We start from the raw sequence: 21,739 nt of genomic DNA, 5'->3' as shown, positions 1-21,739 counted from the left end.
GGGAGCGAGAGGAAGGTGTGGCCAGGAACGTGCAGACAAAGGAGGGGGATGGATGAAACAGGTGTGTGTTGTTATGGAAATCTGCTGAAGAATGATTATGAAAACAACGATGTTGAGGTCTGGCTGTGGCTGGTAGAGCGTGATTGATGGCTCAGCTGTGTCACCTGGCTGCACGTACTATACAATGGCCATGGACAGTACTGGCTAACAATGCAGGTGAGTTATGTAGGTTATTTATATGGTGCTGTTTATGATCAAACAATAGTTAAAGAGACCATTTTAGTCTCAGGCTATACTGTGTTTATTAATTTGTTGACAAATGTGTTTTTTAATTACTTGACTACAGGTGAAACATTGCATGACTGTCACTAGTTACAGTTCTTATGCTGATTTAAGATTTATCACTTCTTGCAGGTTTGATGCAGATGGTTGGATCTGAGCAGCCACAGTTCTCTACCCCCAGGATCCGCTCATCCAGCTTCCAGCAGAGATTCAGACAGAAAAGGTGGAACACACTGGTACAGTATTTCATCACATGGCAAATAAGCCTATAGTTGCCTTCTATTCACCAGAGTAACATTTAGTTTTATGTTGCCAAGTGGTTGATTGAGGATGTGTTAGATTTGTAGAACCACAGCTGGTAAAATAGTGTGTTTGGATTTTATGCTATAGGTAGGCATGGTAACGCAGTGTAATGAGTTACAAGGCTGTTAACTGTATCTGACACATGCAGCCATTTCCCTCTGATGCCTCCTTTGTATAGCATAACCTAAGTCTACAAACGTCTCCTCTGCGTCATGGTCATGGAAAGTGTTGAATCTGGTATGTCTGTTTTAAGTTCCCTTTTCTTCACTTGCTGCTCACTGTTTACAATAACATTCATTCACACACACACACAATTGTCTGATCTAAATGATGCATTAAATCATTGTGTTTAAAAGGTTTTTTAGAGCTAAGAGTCAGCCTATGTGTCTCTGACAGGCTTCACATGGGAGGTGAGGGCGAACAGCAGCCATTATCACAAACACAAACAGAAGAAGACCTTTCTGTGCTGCCGTTGGGGGAGATATGCGGTGAGTCAGTCACCGTAGCCTAACACCTGTTGGCATGCTGATGCATTGAGGAGCAGATTTGTGTTAATACATCAATATCTCCCTTGCACTTCTCTCTCTTTCTGCTGCTGTTTCTATCCGTTGCTAGGACAATGTGGTCCGCAGCCACAAGTATTCCCCCCTGACTTTCCTGCCCCTGACACTGTTTGAACAGTTCCAGCGAGCGGCCAATCTCTACTTTCTCCTCATGGTGGTGTTGCAGGTCAGATGAAGATTCTGGTGTTGTCTCTCACTCTCTCTCTCTAGTGCTTTGACTTGGTTTTGAGTTATTTCAAATGCCCAGCTTTAGTCATTACTGTATCATGTTTAGAATATTATCAGGATTGAGGGGCATAATATGAATTTTGAATTCAGGTTAATACAGTCTGACAGCATGCAATCTTGGAACCCATTGACGTCCTTTCTGACGGCAGATAAGCCTCTTTGGGCATGAATGTTTTGGGCTTTCCAGTGTAGCAATCGGATATCCGGGCCAAGACTTACTCATCTGAACTCCGTTCATTGTTTATGGTCCAATTGGCAAATGGCGAACTGATAATGGAGCTGGAATTGAGAGGCGACATCTCTATAAACCGATGTCTGCATATGAATGCAGATAAATAATAACAAAAAGCTAAATCTTCCTAAGACAATAGCCACTGGGTTCCGAGATTGTTTGATGGCTGATGTGTTCTGCCTCAATTACCTGCATTGAGCCTAAGTCTGCTCAGATATGTTTGATAAATACTATTCGGACTACAAACGGAAACCAGATGGCTTTTGCTACCCATATCATGTCCCCTCGCCAACCTATTCTGCTTTCACATGCAGGTTTACAGAGATAAGAAGTCATGGGAATGATGCTGATGTGTTCGTTAAACTGTGATCCACATATCCAGTTGCAAAAAGGAAATCAGCAAAAAGTTGCCTAACCGTCGACACACCTTAAACAAACTACCTGAGGGTAAAACGTTCTTTAACAGGATCTCTTATGACATCACAACTCCTGACGGCTCATTTAAAGACACAGTTTCTGAATACGGGCTGTGTGCATTTCTGTGTGGATTGAACGTTTTGATACTTTCACACATTTATGAAGCACATCGACCTGCTTTATAATAAAAGATACACAAATCGCTCTTTTTTCCAAAATGGGACCTTTAACTCAAGAGTCGTCGACAGCCCTTTTAGCATATTTATTACAACTTGAAGAGACATTTTGTGCATGTGTATGGTTTGTACAGAAAGTGTGTCTCTGTTTCCTCTTCCTTCTGTGTGTATCTATGCCTGCATGTGGTTTCCAGTGTGTCCCTGCCATCTCATCCATACCTTGGTACATCACCATCATCCCACTGGTCATCGTGCTATCTGTGAGAGCGGCGAAAGACCTCGCCAATGACATGGTGAGACCACCGGTCACTCCATAGCCCCTCCCTCCCCCCTCACCCATGGGAAGTCTTGGAGAGGATATATGCCTTAGCGAGGAATCCACAGCTCACACATGAATGCATGATCTTAAACACTAATATACAACCTCATGCATGCATTTATGCACCTAGCACTTAAGAATGTACGCACTCTTCTCTCTCCTTCATTGTCCGCATTGACTCCTTGTCCTCTCCTCATTGACAAAACCAGTCATCCCAGTAGCATTAATTTTCTCTCCTATCATTAAAGCTTTTCCTTTTAAACGCAGGCGTGATGTTTTGCATGGAGAATTCTCTGGTTAAGTGCATCACTGAGTTACGGTCGTTAACAGCTCTGGGTGAAACGCTTGCTTGACCCCTCTCTATTGACTAATCATTTAGTGGAGGGTGTAAATCTCCCAGCTGGTGTCACTGTAGAGCCCCGTAATGGTGTTTCCCCTTTCTCCTTTCTCCTGTTCAACCTTTCATGGCCACCCTCACTCCCTCTCACACGCTCCCTGTCCATCACTCTTTTTCTACATCGTTGTCAAGCTTCTCAGTTCTTTCTGTTCTCCTATTCTCTCTTTGGGTCCCTCTCTCTCTCTCTCTCTCTCTCTCTCCATCTTTCCATCCCTGGTTTAGGCAAGGAGACGCAGTGACTCTGAGGTTAACTCCCGACCCTGTGACGTACTCGTCTCCCAGAGGTGAGGACAAAGGCAGTGTGTTATTCTCTCAGGACTTCCAGTTTGAAACGGCCCTCTAATGAAGCTCTAATGAAGTGTGAATGAGTGAATCCCTAGATGGTCCCTTTGTGCATTAAAGCAGGGCAAAAACATTTTCCACACCTACAGGAAGACATGAACTATGACCAACCTCTTGATGGCATCTTCTACTTCAGTCTGTTTCTGAGACTGTTACACTTAAGATGATATGCTCTCCCTTGTGGGCTGAGACAATAAAAAAACTTCTACACTACCCTCCAAAGTGTGGTAACTGCTTGAGAACTGCAATATAATTTAATAGTGAATTTTATTTACATTTGTGTATTTAACATGAAATCTAGTTTAAAAAAAATTAAATAGTTGTGTTTGTATATATGGTGTGGTGGCATATGTTACCAGCAAATCATATAAAATGTCATCATATGAAAGCCATTGATTTTTTTTTCTTCATTTGTCCACGACTCATCTGTCGCCTGTCTCAGTTTCAGCGGAGCACAGTGGAAGGATCTGCGTGTTGGAGATGTGCTGCGCATCCACAAAGACCAAGTCATCCCTGTGAGATTTCTGATTTATAAAACAGCAATATACTGTAGAAAACAAAAGTGTCCAGAAATGTATAAGTAATCATTGTTGCACTAGTGGAATAAGATTGCATGAATTACTTGTTAACCTGTCATAAAAACTGCACCAGGATAGCAAATTTAAAGATCACCTCAAATGAAAAATGTGTTTTTCTTATGTTTATGTCCCCTAAAATGTCTGACCTGGGTCCTGACTTCTATTTTTGTCATTAGAGAGGTGTTTTTACGTTCATTCCTGTCTGTGCACTTCACAGATTAGAAACTCACTCTCGGTCTTATATGTAAAAGTCGGATAAGAAACATGAAATCTTCAATGCAGAGTGGGCTGTTAGTACAGACGGCATAAACACATCATCATAGCTGTAAGCCGCTGCCAGTTACAAGCCAACAATCAACATAAACAAATAAAAGATGCTAACGACACTTACTATTCTGATACCTCTGCTAGGCGCTGGTTTTGGTGCAGAACAGACTCCTCGTCAGACTGAGGCTCAAAAGCTCCGCAGAGAGCTTTTTACTTTTTTTGGGTGAAAACCTTGTTTAACGAAATATTAATCATAGTTGTGTATTTAACATATGCTATAAAATATGCCTGGATGAGGACTTGAACTTTTTTACTAAATTGGTAAAAGAAAGCTTAAGTTTTAATATTTTGGTAAATGCTCTGTTGCTCTGTTTGTTTTTCCAGTGACTTTCTACTTTGCCTTCTCTTTTTATTTTTTCCTGTTTTCTATCTTTCGTCCCAGGCCGACCTTCTCCTCTTGTGTAGTTCAGAACCTCACAGTCTGTGCTATGTGGAGACAGCAGATATCGACGGGTATGAGACTCATCTGTTCTCACATTCTGATACCTCATTCTGTGGAAAATCCATCGTTTAATGCATCATATAATCTTCATATGCATGTTTGCTTTTTAGACTAGTAATAGCAGAATTATATTAATATAATGTAAAAACAATAGTATGAATAACAAGTTAATTGGAAGTTTTATGATGTGATTTTAAAGGTGATATTGATTTTAGAGGCCGAAGGTTGTCAGGCTCCTGTTGTGTTGCCATGAAGCCTTGACAACAAAAACGTGGTCACCTTTAAAGGTCTAAAATCATTTCTACACTCTGGGACAGCCAATGTGGCCCTGTCTGCACAGCCACTGCTTTGTGGTTGCACATAGGAAGGTAAAAGTGTACGAGACGTTTGGGTCGGATAGAGTAAGGGATCCGTAAATAACAGTATGTGTTTGTGCGATGTGATTGTGTCTTCTGTTACCAGTTTGAGAGGTGAAAGTGCCTCATGGTTTGTTGCAGAGTAAAGACCTTTTTAGTAATCGAAAAAGAATCTTCCAGATTATGAAACAGTATTGTAATTTCCTCATTGTGATTTTCAACCAAAGAAATGAATATTGCACAACTCTCTATATGTGTACCAGCTGCACACTGCCTTGACTCCCCATCATTGTTTCTTAGTGTAATTAATGTAACTTGTAGGTGTGGTTTTTTCTTCTTACAGAGAGACTAACCTCAAGTTCCGGCAGGCGCTTGATATTACACACAATGAGCTGACCTCTCACCCCTCTGAGGAGACGCTTGCTGCCTTTGATGGTGAATAAATGTTTTCTATTAAAGTACTCTCATTTTAAAGTAGAGCAAAAGTACACGAGTAAACATTTTACAGAATGGCTAACCTTTTCTAAAGCAAATGAAAATGTAATCTTCCTATTTTGCAGGCGTCGTGCTCTGTGAGGAGCCCAACAATCACCTGTACACCTTCAGAGGCCAGCTGCACTGGCGAGAAGAGTGTCTTCTGCTGAATAACGAGCACATCCTCCTGAGGGGAACAGTCCTACGCAACACAAAGTTTGCCTACGGCTTGGCAGTATACACTGGTACGTGTAGCAGAATTTATTCAGTTTTAGAAAAGGTGATATCAGCGTGGATTTCTGTTGAATTTCTATGAGTTGTTCCTTCAGTGATGGGAAGGATGATACTGTTTTTGTCAGAAAATGGGTTATAGCTACCGCCAAACTGGTCTGTTGAGTCTGAAAATGACACTGAGGATAAAAAGGGTGAATACAAACCCAGATTTAGGGCACAATGCCCCATAGAGGTGTATGATGACAGAGATAAATCTACTGCTTTATTTTTTTTGTGTACAGGCCAGCTATCCTCATTTCACCTTCTACTTTGGCCTCCACTTGTTTCAATGACACATTTTATTATGTGGAATACATTATACTGCTAATTATGGACAGTACTTAACTCTTGCAGCTGTGTCTTAAATGTGGTTCTGTTAACGTCTGGCAGATTACAGGCTCCTCCGGTCTTTGAAGCGATCATTGATCGGATATTACTGGACCAGGCAGAGGTGTGATGGATCTCACTGCTATGACCCTTTCAGTTCTGCCAAACCAGATCAATAGATTAAATTCTTCAAGAGATGGGTTTTATACCATTCATCAGAGACTGTCTGTCTATCGGTGTGACCCCAGTTCAGCCTGATTATAACTGTTAACCCTCCTCACATACACTTGATATAACCTACAGTGTAGTACTACGTGATTAACCCATTTTGTCATAGCCGCAGTTTCACAATGTTGCGGTTTCATAGCTGTAAGAATTGTAGATGCTACAATATCTATGGTGTCATTTCCTGCTTTGTTGCCCACTCTCCACTCGCGAGTCATGTGTCTGCGCACTGGGTTGTTTTGTTGTGAGAGAGTCGTTGTGCCATCACCTGTAGCAAGAGCTGTAAAAAGGTTGGCGTGCACTGGCATTCCAGTCTAATATCTGTCAAAATAGTGCCTTAAAAGAGCAGCATTGGATAATTTGGGATATATACTATTGTTGTAAAAGATAGATATCCAATTTGCAAAGCGTGCCATCTAAAAGTGACTGCAACGTGTTCTAACATCTTTGAGATAATCAGCCACCCCTTTAGGCTCAAGTCAATGTAAAATTAAAACATAACTAGCTAATGTAACATTTCTAAACTGGACCGAAACATTTTTAACTCGTTTTGGTCCAGCGATACGCTCAATACGACGACATGTCTTTTTGAATTTAGCAGGGATATGCTGTAATAACCTGGATGTGACTCTAGTTCTGAGTACTGTTCATGCTGAACCCTTTATTTTTAATATAAAGTAGGATTACGTGGGTTTTTTTGCAGGTCAGGACCGAACCAATGCTTGTGTCTTTTTCCAAATAATAAATTCCATGATTAATAATCGTGTAAACTGTGATCTTTCCTATGACAATAATCGTGATGTCAAAAATCTTATATCGTGTCATCCCTCGTTTAAATTAAGCATGATCAAGTTTGACGTATTGTCGTTAAAGTAAGACTAAATTGGAATCAGATTAATAACGCACAATCCTGGTATGTCATTTTCACACATTTAGCTCAGCATCTTTCAGCAGTCTGTGAGATTGAGACAACATCACAGGAAAACATAATGTGATACTTTATTGATTCCTGCAAGGGAAATTCTCCTTCCCGCTGACCTCTTGGCAGCGGGGTCAGGCACCCCTGGAACTGGTAGGGATTCAGCCTCTTGCTCAAGGGCACGTCCGCAGATGCTTACTGACACTAGGGCTTGAACTTTCACCCTCTGGCTGCAGGATGGTCTTCCAACTCGCTCGGCCAGGCCATCAGAGCGATAGCGTCTAATAGTTGTCTGCTCTATACCAGGCGCGGATACCAAGATCCTGAGGAACTGCGGGAAACTGAGAGTGAAGAAGACTCAAATGGAAAAAGTTCTCAACATGGTGGTGATCGGGGTGAGTTGGTAAAGGGCAGGTGGATGACAAGCATGAGACATCTTGTTGAGGTATTCTAAACTATATGTCTCGATCTGTAGATTCTCGTGTTCATGTTGCTGGCAGCTCTACTTCTTGCCATCGGCCATGGCGTGTTTTCGAGTTGGGTCATGAGCCATTCAGAGGCTCCATCTGCTCTTGTGGTAAATGACAATCCCATCTACACCGGGTTCCTCGTCTTCTGGAGCTACATCATCCTGCTCAGCCCGGCCTTGCCCATTGCTCTCTACATCACGTGAGTTCCATCTACAACACAGCACTCATTTGAGGGTAGACAGAATGGAGGACACAGTTTACACAAACAAACCTTCCTGTGTCCACAGGTTCGAGGTGATCCACACAGTCCACAGCCTGTTTATTGGCTGGGATTTGCAGATGTATGTGCAGCAGGCAGACAGACATGCCCAGGCCAGGAATACCTCGCTGAGTGAGGAGCTCGGCCAAGTGGGATACCTGCTGAGTGACAAAACTGGGACACTAACCCAAAATCGTCTGCTCTTCAGACAATGCTGCATCGCTGGGGAGATCTATGGTAAATAAATAAACTGAAACCACCGAATATACCTGTATATCTATTTTTATGTATACATCTGTTTTAATACAAACAACAGCCCAATATCAGCACCTCTACTTTTTATAAAACAAAGTACCTCATGCTGCACAGAGTTTTGGGAAACCTCACCCTCTGCCCAGTCTAAAGTTTTGTTCTTGTTTTTTTCCTGTTTTTTAAGTATAGTGTTAGTTTACCTCAGCGTCCACTCTTAGCAGGATGCACATCAAATTCAAATTAACTTAACATATTCTCAAAATGCATCTAATTGTAAAGATGCTGAAGGTGGCCGCAGGCTTGACTCTGACCTGCGGCCCTTTGCTGCTTGTCCCTCCCTCTCCCTCTCTCTCACCCCATTTCATATCTGTCCTCTGTAATAAAAAGGCTTAAAAACTACCAAAAAAATTGATTTTTAAAAAAAAATAAAAAGTTATAGATCTTGCACAAAACAGCTTAGAAAGTCTAATATTCCTGAATAAAATCAGTTAGCCTGGAAATCACATCAACCTGTGAAAAAGGACAGATATAGACCACTCCTCTCCATCAGTATATGAAATACAGTCCAGTCATTGTGATCATCATCCCCTTTTCAGGATGACACAATAGTGAGACACACAGTTCTCCAACAATCCAGTCTGTGTCCAAATGTGTGTGTCATTAGAAGACTGCATGCCGTCTAATTAAAACAGTGATTCACTACCTTAAATATTAATTTATGTGGCAGAGTTAGGAAATGACCAGAGCCAAGTTTTCTCACTGGCTCAAAGAGCAACAAAGATCCCTCTGGGGAGCCGACTTACCCAAGAGAGAGAGAGACAACAGGACACACTAAACATGCTCATATCCAACCACAACGAGTCCATCTACTAAATATTTAACACTGACTCTGCCCACTGACACAGACTGTTATTGAAACCTTGTCAGAATCATGTCAACCATATGTTGTATGTCTGAGCCACTTCCTGGTTCAGCCCATGTCTGTTCTTTTTCTTTCTCTCTCTCTTTTTATTGCATTTGTGCATATTCTCATCATGTACTCCACCTCCATTTCAAATGCTTTTTGCAAGTCATTAGAAATAATAATTTCTCTACTTTCACAGGTGATGCATCAGTCAGGGCAGAGGACACAGAGGTACCTTGTAACCACTTCCAAATCTGCATCTTTGAACTATATATTGTTGTGTCTTCCCTGTTTCCAACCTAATATATTCCAAACTTTTTTCATCCATCTGCCTGTTTGTAAGTCAGAATTTCTGCAGAGACTGTATTCATGTTAGCCAGAGTTACCACAATTTATAATGTTAATACAGTAGTAACATTTGGTGCACCGTATTTTTACCTTTACCTGTGCAGCCCATGGACTTGAGCTGGAATCCGTTCTCCTGTGGTGGTCTGTACATGTCTGCTCCCTGCCTGGTGGAGAAGCTCAGAGGACAGCAATGTCCGTTCAGCAGACAGTTCTTGAGGGCGCTTTCTCTCTGTCACACTGTCATGGCCGAGTGGAAAGAAGGGGGTGTGTGTTTCTGTGAGAATATGCAAATTTTTTGGGATTCACCCTCCATCTGAGAAAAGTGTTACGTGTCAGGTTACAGCTCAGACAACTCTGGTTTGTTCTTTGATGAAATCTCAGTCTGTGTGATTCATATTTCCGGTCACCTGAATGGGGGGGCTAGTATAAAGCCAATGCTTGAAAACTTGAAAGGATGATTCTGTTTTATCACAGTTATTTTTCCAACCCCTTAATCACTGGTGTAATGTGACTCAACATCCTAGAAGACAACATGTTTTCATCCAACTTGTCTGGTGACTACATTCCTCCAGAGGCTCCAGTTTACCAGGCTGCATCCCCAGATGAGGAAAGTCTTGTTGGTGCAGCGAGGGAGCTGGGCTGGGTCTTTCTTTCCAGGACAAGAGACTTTATCGTTGTCTCCGAGCTTGGTGTCACTCGCCAATATCAGCTGCTTGCGCTGTTGGACTTTACCAGCAAGAGGAGACGCATGTCTGTACTGGGTGAGAGCAGTACTCTAAATACACACTAACGACAAACTTACAGTCTCTTGTAATCTTTTATGATTGCACGTATTCTAAGTTCTCCCATGTCAGCTTATTGTCTGAATAAATTATCCATACTGTTTTTGTTTTTTTTTCAGTGCGGGAGCCAGAGGGTGGGTTAAAGCTATACTGTAAAGGGGCAGACATAGTGATCCTGGAGAGACTGCAGAAGGACTGTCCATATCAGGAAAGGACTGAAAGTGCCCTGGAGGTGAACTAGAGTTTCTACTGAACCATTAATGTGTGCTGTTATTGAGCCTACTATTTATATGTCACTCTGTTAGTATCTTTTGGTTTCCATTTCAGTAGTTCAACTTCAGAAAGTTCACTATCTTAGCTTTGCATTGTGAGCATGCTAACATTTGGTTAGGGTCGTGGGTGGGCTGGAGCCGATCCCAGCTGACATCGGGCGTAAGGCGGGGTACACCCTGGACAGGATGCCAGTCTATCGCAGGGCACATAGAGACAAACAAAGACAGACAACCCTCACATTCACACCTACAGGCAATTTAGAGTCATCAATTAACCTAGGGCATGGGTGTCAAACTGATCCAGTAACACACGGCCCTTTACTGGATCAGTTTGACACCCATGACCTAGGGTTTGAATTTAGTCCCGCCTCTTCCGCTACGTAGACAAAATGGCTGTGACTGAAGGCGTTGAGTTTCCAACGATCCACACTCATCGGTTTTGCCGTTTTTGAGTGCGCACTTCCACCCTCAAAAAAGCCAGTTTAAGGGTTGAAGTGCGCGATGTGGGACACCACATTGGAATAACGATATGTACTTTATGACCTCCTTTCTGCAGTAAAGATTTTCTCCATCAAATTAGACGCATAAAACAATTTATAGAGTCTCTTTTTCATGATTATCTGTATGTGCTCAACGCACAATATCTTCCATAATTTTTATCATTAGTCTTATCATTAAAGCTTGTACACACTGAGTTATCAAGAAAGAATCAGGCCTGCGATCTCCTAGTGAGATAGTTGAGGCATGTCTGCTAAGACCCAAGTGTTAGTCTCATGTTTCCTTTGTCAATTCATCAATTCTGCCTGAAAGATCACTCGGTAAATAATGCGAAGCCTATAATAATGTGTTAACTTATCTTCTGTCAGTTGTTTGCCCAGGCCTGTCTGAGGACTTTGTGTGTTACTGTTCGATCTGTTCCTGAGGCATCATGGGAGCAATGGAGTAAAACTCTGGCCAAGTCTGCTGCCATGGCGACCGCTGACCGTGACGTACTGCTGGAAAAACTATATGATCAGATGGAGCGTGAGCTGCAGGTGGGCTGTTCCATGTGATTTTTCCATTTTTATTGTCAGCCCTCCATTTAAAGTGGTGAAGCTGATCATTGCCACAGATGAGTCGTTAAATCAAACTTGTGCTTACTGGTTTCTGACCTTTACTTTCCCCTAAATGAAGTTCTGTATGTGGAGCACAAATTAAGTCTTTAGAAAAACTCCTTGTTTCCAAGCCACTTTTTTTAATCCTCTGCATTTTTTCATGCTGTCAGGTTAAATGTCACTTATAGCATCACATTTTCTTTTTGTCATGCTACGCACTAGAGCTAATATCCTGCAGGAATTCTAGAGACTAATATTAACTTTGATGTTTCATAGCTTGTAGGGGTGACAGCGATAGAGGACCGGCTTCAAGAGGGCGTTCCTGAGACTATTGCTCTGCTTCAACAGGCTGGTCTTAAAGTATGGGTCCTAACTGGGGACAAAAAAGGTACTGAGACATGTAGCAGAATTTGGGAGTGGCACCGCTTTGAATGGTGTGATGTAGCTACATGCCTCACTGTTGTTTCTGTCTTTTCTGCTGCCTTCACCTCTTTCTTTGTCCTTGTAGAGACTGCAGTGAATATTGGGTATTCTTGCAAGCTACTGGATCCTGATACCAGATTACTGGAATGGCAGGAGCTGAGGTTAGCAATGATAAAAAAAAAAAATACACACATGCACACACTTATACCAGCTCATTGATCTTTGTATGTTTGCCCCTGCAGACAGATACTCCAGTCCCCAGACCCAGGGGTCAGTTTCTTCAAGGCCAGACAGACAGAGCTGTGGGCTGTAGACATGCAGACGGCTGGAGCAAAGACTGCTGTGGTCCTCACTGGACCTGAGCTGGTAGACACTGGACATGCGGGAAATATACTCATATAGTTTTCAAATGGACGAATAGCTGTTGTCAAAAAGTTTGCAAATGACTCTGTAGCACAAAACACTGTGTTGTTATTTCAGAGAATCAGACAGGGAAGATGAACGTGGAATTTTAGTAGATAAGGAGCCTCATTAGCCTTCATTTAGGGTCATATTTGTGCCTACCTGATGATTTTAAGTCCAATATTCACTCTACCTTTGTGCTCTGTTTTTGTACCTTGTAGTCTACCAACTTCTGAGAAAAATATCTACCATATCTTTATGCAACCAAAACAGCAGCGTTGCACTGTCACACGACCCATTGTTACCATAACAATATTGATTATAGCAGTTTTAAAAATATATACTGGCAGAACGGGGATATCAACAGAGACCCAAAAGCAGAGGTTAAAACTCATCTAATGTTCCTTTTAGAAGGTATTGCCATTTTCCGAGTATAACCTAAACAGAGCTTTTTGATGGTGTTGTACTGCAGGCAGAGTTTGACCAGAGACCAGAATGGGGGGCCAAATTCATGAGCCTGGCAAAACAGTGTCAGTCGGTGCTATGTTGTCGTGTAACACCAGGACAGAAGGCTGACATCGTTACGTTGGTCAGGAAACACACCAGCTCAGTCACCTTGTCCATCGGGGACGGGGCCAATGATGTAAACATGATTAAGAGTAAGTGATTTTAAATGAAAAGGCAACAGAGAAAATGTTTGTTTGAATTAGCTTTTACATTTTTCCTTCCACCTCTCCGTGTGTCTTTTCTCACTGTACACCAGCGGCTCATATTGGTGTGGGGCTAGAAGGAGTGGAGGGAGGTCAGGCAGTGCAAAATGCAGACTTTGCATTGTCCCAGTTCAGATTTCTGCAGAGGCTGCTACTGATCCACGGGCGCTGGTCCTACAGGCGCATAGCCTTCTTCTTGCGCTACTTCTTGTTTAAGACATGTGGCTTTGCTCTTGTTCACATATGGTTTGGTTTTTTCAATGGCTTCAGTGCTCAGGTAAGACATACATGGATGAGACTTAAAGTCACACAATGACCTGAAGTGAAACTTGGAGAAAAAACCCTGCATTTAATCCAACATGTAATTGTCTCCTGCAGTCTCTGTATGAGCCATGGTTCATCGCTCTCTACACTGTCTGCTACACAGCTGCCCCGGTTATGTGTGTGGCCTTCTTTGAACAGGTGAGATCGTTGAAGAGATAGATGTTGATATTATTTTATTGATGTTATTTTAAATATTTAAGTTCTAAGTCATAATATTACATATTTGTGTAATAGGACGTGAATGCAGACAGCAGCCTGAAATGGCCTGAGCTGTACAAGTCTGGACAGCGACAGGAGCTCTCCAGCCCTCTCACGCTGTCCTTAACGCTGCTCTATGCTGTCTATACGTCGTTGGTTCTCTTCTTCATCCCGTTTGGAGTCTTTTACAACACAGCCTATGACTACCAGACCATGGCAGACACTGTGGCCATGGCAGCCGTGTTCACTGCCACCATTGAGGTCAGGATCACACATTTTTAATAGATTCTCCACAAATGACCATGCAAAAGCACCACAATAAAAATTCTTTTTACCAGAGATGTGCTCATAAGTTTCATTGAGAATGAAAAAAAGCATAAAAATGACTAATTGACGAAAGAAATATTCGGTCCAAAATGATCAGTTAATGAATTGGGGCTGTGTCACAAATTTCTCCTAGTGGGACAATAAGTATAACCTTGAACGATGAACCTTTCTGTTAACATGAGGGAATCTACTTTTACAAACTGCAGCGTTGCAACTGCAGAGTCGCCAAGAATGAGGACAATTATCAATTATCTTTATTTTTCAGATAACCCTGCTGACCAGATCCTGGACAAAATTCCATATAGCAGCTGTGTGCGTCTCTGTGGTGCTTTTCTTCATCTGTACCAAGATCACCCAAAGCAACACCCTGTTTCAGAATTCACCCAGAGACTATTTCTTTATCGGTACACTTCTGCTCATCTGAGTGCACGTCTACTCTATTCACTTCTGTCACTTGAGTGAGATTCCTCCTGGCTGTGGTGATTTTAACATCCATCACTGCAGGAACTGTTGCACTTGAATCACTTGTAGACAAATAATATCAGAACAATTGCCGACAAGAACAACCAACCAAACATGCAAGAAGAATTGTCAATTTTAATGATTATTTAATGATGATATGATGATGTGTCATCATGCCTGCAAACAGGTAAGATTGCTCTGTGTGTGCTTTTCATCAGGTGCTGCTGATAAGGCCTTCATCGATCCACTTGTATGGCTCGCAGCTCTGCTCACTACCTGGATGGCTGTTTTGCCCTCAGTGACTGCCCTTGCTCTCAATGTCATCCTCACCATGCATGACAAACACAAGGTAAGGCATCTGCATGAAAAAGAAAAATTAAAGGTCCCATACTGTAAAAAGAGAAATTACATAGTACAACGCCAATTACATTCGGAGACTATGACGGTCCTCTGTCAGTCATCGTCTTAAAGCCGCCTCACATGAGATGAACAGTTGTGATTGGCCTGTCACATCTCAAGCTGGCCAGACCAAATGAAACTTGAGCTCAGCAGTAAGTTGTGCTCTTGACAAGTTTAAAAACGTAACTGACTTGAGGACCAACACGATATGACACTGAATTTGGTAGCCATTTTATTTTGGAGCTGTGTACCTTTATCTGAGATGGGGTGAGCTGTTTCCCATTCAGCAAGTTGAGGTGTCATTCCTCTAAAAAATAAAAGCATGAACAGTTGTAATGGTAAATGGTGACTGATATCACTCTCACCTTGCTGTGATACAGGTCCACAGTGTGTCCCTTCAGCCCGTGGAGCTTACGTCAAAGTTGAGAAGGACAACATCTCTTCGCCGTTCCTCTTATGCCCTCTCTCAGGGAGCCGGGTCTGGACGTTTCATCTCATCAGCGACCTCCGTCCGCAGCACGGTGCCGACGGTTGATGAGAAGGTGACTGCAAGTTATAACCCCACTAACTCACAAGTCCTAATTCACATGACGGACAACAGTCACACAAATAGCACATGAATAATGATACATTTAAGGTTTTGATATGGGAAAACCTTCCATCATGTGGATTGTTACTGCAACATAGAAATGAAATGATGACTTCCTGTTTTGTACTTAGTAGAGCCTGCGCTCATCTTTTGTATAGCTGCAATTTTCCAATAAAGAGAGTTATATAACATACAAAATACACTATGTGCTATGAATCTTGTTTATTGTCTTTACACAGACAGTTTACTTCTACATGGATATCTCTGATCTTTGTTGTTTTAGGCTGTTGTGGTAAAAATCAAATTTCCATCTGCTGGGGTCACAGGGGATTTCCTTTGAAGATCAAACCAAACACAATAAACCGACAACACTGCTTTGTTTTACAATTGTTTTATTTGTTAATTTATTTCAAAACACGCAATTTTACCCATATTATCCTTTTAAGTTTTTATTTTTCTGTAACAGTTATTACTCAGATTTTTTTCCTTCACAAAAGTCTCAACTAGAGTGAAACTAAAAGTCCTCCACAGGCTCTCCAGCTTCTGCAGTGGGAGGAGGGAAAAGAGGCTTTCTGACTGGACTGTGTGTGTGTGTGTGTGTGTGTGTGTGTGTGTGTGTGTGTGTGTGTGTGTGTGTGTGTGTGTGTGTGTGTGTGTGTGTGTGTGTGTGTGTGTGTGTGTGTGTGTGTGTGTGTGTGTGTGTGTGTGTGTGTGTGTGTGTGTGTGTGTGTGTGTGTGAGAGATTAAGTGCAATAGGAGGAATGTCCGCATGGCCGGTAAATTACAGGACCCGTAGAGCAGCTGAACATTGTCTTCTAGGTTTGGTAGCCAGATTGTCATACCTCTGATTTCATCTTTGGTTTCAGCAAACACTCTCAAAAGGCAGACTCACCCTCTCCAGCATGTGCCTGTGTCTGTTTGTGTGTCTGTCTGTCGGAGTGCAATATAAGCCACCGTCTCCAGACGACTTTGTAAACTTAAGTAAATACAATGTAAGTGTCTTTGCATTGATTGTGGCCCTTCCTTGGCGCTGGGAACAAAGACAGTCAAACATTGTAGAACAATGGAGCCATGAGCGGGGACGATCAGCTTGCAAACATCAACATGGACTCCATTTTGATGTCAATGGCAGTTTGGGGCATTCATGTAAAGCTGTATGACATCAGTGTGGTGAAACACGGGGTACTATAGTGCTCTCCTCTCTCCAGCCACTCTCTACTGTAACCTGAGTGACTGGAGTGTCTCCGGCTGCTCTGGGAGGAATGGAGTGAATGGGGGGGGGTTTATGGAGGTCAAAGTGTGAGCGAGAGTGTCAAAATGTCAAGGGGATGAAGGGGGAGGTTGAGGGTTTTACACTCTGACCCAGCAGCAACGATTAAGATTGGGGGGGTCAGGTGTTTGCATAGTTCTCTGTGCAAAAGCCACCAACCGGAGCCATTTTTTATTCCTCGCGGCTGGTTACATCATCATTAGATTAGCAGGAAATTGTGGCGGGTGATGGGAAATATGGTCTTTGCACCACAGCTCTTGTTGTCTACCCCTGCAGAGCGCACTACATTGCGGCAGTAGGGGTGCAGGAGGGTGTAAGGTGACGGGGGGGTGTGAGGAGGGAGTGGATTTTAAATGTCTAATGAGTTTTGGTTTAGGGGTGTTGTGTAACCGAGTCATGTTGACGACAATGGCATGGAAGATGGATGTTTCGGAGAGTGGACGGGTGATGGGGCAGTCGTTTGGCAGTCGGGCACTACAGCTCGTCACAATTCAGAGAGCCTCTTTTCCCTTGATTTTGTTCTTCCGTCCTCCCCTTCCTCCTCCCCACTGGCCTGCCCTCTCTCTACCTTTTTTCTTGTTTTGAAACTGATTGTCTTCTACCATCACAAAGACACTTGGTTCTGATTGATTAACAGGTAACAGAAGAGGGAGAGCACAGTGTGACTGGGGGTGTCTACATCAGTCCCTTTGGCAACATTCGATCCCACAGTGAAATGACACACGCATATGCTGTTTGACAGTAGATGTTGACGACATTTCGGGTCGGACTATCAGTTGCCAAATGGTACTGCGGTTGGTTGGTCGGTCAGTCAGTAAGAAATGGTTTTAAATTTTTCGCATGACAAATATTGCAACCCATAGTAAAGGAACATAAAAAAGAAACACTTTGTCTTCCACATAGTTACAAATGAACACACATACACAGATTGAAGAAAAGCATGTAGACAGACATACAGGTATATTCAAGGCCGCTCGGGCCTGTGTGTGTCCCTCTGATTAACTCCAAGTAAACAGCCCGTCTTTGGAAAAGCAAGACACACATTTCAGGACCCGAGTGAGGACCACAAGCTGAGGAATGAAGATTGAATGCTATTGATTGGGAGGAGAGGAGTTTGACCTCCCCCAGCGCACACTGCCCCCTACTGTCTGGATTTATATACATCAAAGAAACATGGGGAAAGGGGAAGGGTTGCAACAACACATGCACACAACCAGTGAATCCAACAGTGACGGAAATTTCTAAAAACAAGGACCCTTCCAACGGCTAAAACCCAAATCCTCCCGCCCTTTTTTTTGTTTGTTTTGATAACCAAAATATCCCCCATCCCTTCTCCACCCACTCCCAAGTCTTTCCATCCTCCTCCTCTCCCCACAAAATCACAGGTCATTCCTGTTGGTTTCTATACAGTTATACAATATCCATGCACAAAAAAAAAAGAGCACCTTCTTTTCAATAGGAGGTGCTGGTCTTTAATATTCTAAGAACATCAGGAGCACTTGAACACACCCAGGAACCTTCAAAAGTAACTGTGAAATTGTTTTTTTTTTTCAAGAGAAAAGACAACTTGAAGGCAGAAGAAAGCTAAAAATGAGTAAAAGGTTATTCCTCCTTTGGTTTAACATCACATTTTTGGTTAAGAAGTCAGCCCAAATCATATTTATGTCATTTCTTTCTCTTTTTTTTGTTTTTTTTTGGTGTGTATTTTCTTTTAAAGGTACCCGCCTTGGACAGAGCTTTTGAACTAAACATCTAAAGTGAGTAGCTCTTGCCCCCCCTCTCTCTATTCTAGCCTTCTCTTCTGTCTCTTCTTTTCTCATGTAACCCTTCACAGAAACATTCACAATGTCTTTTCCTTTATGAAAACAGTAAGTACATGCCGTAGCAAAAACAAACAAAGAGAAACGTACGAGAAAAATGAGCAAACAAATAAAAGGAATTTAACAGTATAAAGCTTCAAGTCACAAGTTCCAAAACTAACTATCATAGTATCATAGTTTCATAATCATCGTTATCATTAGCAGTATTATTTTCAGTCTAAATTACATAAAGTTTACATGAAAGGTTTTTGAGGTATTTCAGAATTAATTGTCAACACACGCCTACCAGGTCTTAGCACTAGCCAGGGGGAGAGGTCGACTGGACGGACAAGGGTGGAGGGAGGAGAGAATTTGTATCTATGAACTGTCAGTGAGTCTTCCACACTTTTCTAGTGCAGCCTCTGTGCTTGCACGCAGTGGAGAGAGAGAGAGACATTAAGTGTTACGATTTTACCACTACAGCCCTGCGAGCGCTTAGCCCCTCTGCCTTTTTACCCCCCTCTTTCTCTGTTTCACAAAAATATCTCTGATGCGAGAGAGGTAAAGTGGCTAAGGGTCTAAGCACGCAGAGAAAAAATAAAAACAAAGGCTGTGAGCTACTAGAAGATCAACGATACAGTAACAAAGACTCTGACAGATTACGGAGTAACATATAATTTTGTTTCAAATAAATAGTGTATAGAAAACGTTTTATAGACTTTCTACATGATAAAGTGCTTGTATTCTAGTGTATCAAGATGGAAAGTCAATATGGGAGAAAACGCTGACACAGCCCGCACTCTGTGTCCCTCTCTTTGGCACCCCCCTTTCTGTCCATCCAATTATGGGTGCATTGTCTGAATGTGAGTGCATGTTTTTGAATGTATGCAAAGCCGTGTGTGCTTGTGTGTGTGTGTGTGTGTCTGTGTGTGTGTGTGTGTGTGTGTGTCCAGTGCAGTCCCACCCGTGGTTGAAGGGAAAAGGCACTCAACTCTGTCTGCAAGGCAGCCACCTCCTCCTATGTGGCACGATGCAGTCTGACTGCGCTGCTTGTACACATGTGTGTGTGTGTGTGTATGTCTGTAACACTTTTCTGGGCAAAAAAAGGGGGGGGGGGTATTTTTTTAGGTTTTTTTTGGTTTGTGTCCCCCTAGGCAGTTTGGGACCGGTAGGCTGCAGTATCTTTGGTATTAGTGGCGGTTTCACAAACCACTCAGCTTAGTGAGGTAGCCACATTGGTTCTCACTACAAACAAATGTCATTTTGTCAGCCTAATACCTAGAGCTGAATCTAGCTATTTACTTATGCTCACTGAACTGTATACCACAAATTGATTTTAGCTCATAATCCTTTGGCGATGTTAACTCACTGCTTACAGCAACGTGAAGTTAGTCAGCACCTCTCAATCAACTCCTCTACAATGCCCATCTCTTATCTAATCTGCATCGCTAATCTGACTACATTGTTGGAAATGCTACAGTTGCATCTTAAGACCATACAGATAACAATTGAGTCCCGAGCATTATCCCCACCCGCCCTCCAATGAAACACACTGAATCAGCCGGGACATTTGGAGGTCATGTTTTGTCCCCCTCCATTTTTACCCCAGTGTCGGGGCTCAGCTTAAAGGGGGCTGAGGGTACCACAGTTCTGACATGAAAAGCCAAAAGAGAGAGAGCGTCCTTCATTTATTCTTCTCTTCAGCAGCTCCCTGTTTTTCTTTTTCTCCTTTCTCACGTTAAATGTCTCCTCCGAGTCTATATTCACATAGAATGCAAAAAACAAACAAAAAAGGTCCTTCGTTGGCCTCGGTCCTTGCATCCCTCTTCTTTTCCCTTTTAAAAAGTCCTTCCTTTTTTTGTTTTTGATTTATCAACAAGGTGCCTTACTTATGCACAACAGAGCACAATAGTAACAAGAAATAGAAACTTTGTGTCTATGGTACTAATCAAATACCCGCATCAATATAGAGAGGAAGAGAGAGAGAGAGAGAGAGAGGGGGGGGGGGGGGGGCAATGGGGTTAGAGGGACAGAGGAGGTAGAGAACCAAAGATAGAATGAGAGATTTTCCTTCTGCTTCAAAATGTGTTCAGTTATGTGTTGGAGACATTTTCTTTTGTATTTGTGACACATAGAGTATGTGTGGTATGTCATTTGAGGTTTGGTTATTGTATGCCTTAAAATCTGATTCTTTTTTTTTCATTTTTTTGCTAAAAAAGTATATTTTAATTCAGATAAAAGCTGATTGTTGGTTGCTATGGCACACACCGCCCGTCATCAGTGGGGCGCACTGTAGCTGTGTGTGTGAACCCTAGTACCATATTCTCTGATTCGCATTAAGGCAGTAAGCATTGGCACTAATTATTGTAGCATTTGACAGCTGAGTGTGGTGGTTAGCTTTGGGTTAGCTACTGATAACCCTTGTGTGGGAATAACCAGGAGTTTTAGTTTGAATCTGTTTTTGCAAAAACAGACAGGATGGAAGAATGACTTGACGAAATATGACGCCTCCCAAAATACTGTAAATCAAACCTCCACTACGCCTCAAATGTGTCTGTCTCGTGAGCCTTTCTGTTACTTTTTACTCTGTTGTACTTTCCTCTCCTGCCTTGGTGTAATTTCTGCACTTATAATTTGTAGATTCTTAAAGATTTTGAATTGGCTAAATAAATCCCTGCCTTCGCTAAATCCCTGCGTTTTCAGCATTCAGTTTAACCATCCCCCTCCTCCGGCTTCACCAGTGCTGGTTGGATGAGGAACAACAATAGGATAATGGTTAGCTATTGATCTGCCTTCAAAGAGCTGTGAGGGCCTGAATGTGTTGTGCCATGACTTCTCCTCAGCATCTAGTGGCTCTTCCCTCCCTCATCTCCTCTCTGAGCCCCATTGCTCTGCTGGATACAGGTCTCTGCTATCGACAGCAGGGGGCACTGTTGCTCTGCCAGCACAGGCAGGACCTGGGAGGGAGAGGTGTGCTGCTGCTGATGCTGCTGCTGTTATGAGGCCTTTGTGTCCCCATCTCCAGTGGGTTCCATGTGCTCCTCTTACATTCTGCTTTTCATATGCAGCTGTAATGTAGTTGGCTGGATGCCCGAGCGTGTTGTCGTCGCTTGGTTCTCAGTTATTGATCAGAGGAAAAGCTCCCAGCAGAACAAAGAGCATGTCCAGACATCTCACCCGCCTCTCCTGTTGGTCAGAGAAACACAGACTCTATGCTCAGGCTAAGAGTAACAATGACATGTCTCCCTACAGGCCTCCAACATCTGTGCAAAAAA

The 21,739-nt window shown here is 42.6% G+C and overlaps 1 protein-coding gene across 1 annotated transcript; it reads left to right on the top strand.

Annotated features, from left to right (window-relative positions):
• Positions 1-797: 797 nt before the first annotated feature.
• atp8b3 (ATPase phospholipid transporting 8B3) lies at positions 798-21,466 on the top strand (the record flags this gene model as incomplete). The annotated part of the gene is made up of 26 exons (XM_083910949.1): positions 798-822; positions 982-1,073; positions 1,201-1,314; positions 2,396-2,494; positions 3,140-3,201; positions 3,702-3,774; positions 4,547-4,617; positions 5,306-5,397; positions 5,523-5,681; positions 7,487-7,575; positions 7,656-7,849; positions 7,938-8,146; positions 9,938-10,174; positions 10,315-10,427; positions 11,334-11,501; positions 11,838-11,949; positions 12,070-12,145; positions 12,227-12,365; positions 12,859-13,045; positions 13,150-13,373; positions 13,475-13,558; positions 13,655-13,879; positions 14,211-14,349; positions 14,626-14,756; positions 15,277-15,348; positions 21,308-21,466. The coding sequence occupies 26 exons, from the start codon at positions 798-800 to the stop codon at positions 21,464-21,466; spliced, it is 3,345 nt and encodes a 1,114-aa protein (XP_083767075.1).
• Positions 21,467-21,739: the final 273 nt, after the last annotated feature.

This window comes from Echiichthys vipera, assembly GCF_963691815.1.
Source record: "Echiichthys vipera genome assembly, chromosome: 3".
NCBI lineage: Eukaryota > Metazoa > Chordata > Actinopteri > Perciformes > Trachinidae > Echiichthys > Echiichthys vipera.
The sequence above is the reverse complement of the archived record's forward strand: the minus strand, read 5'-3'. Positions and strand labels throughout refer to the sequence as shown.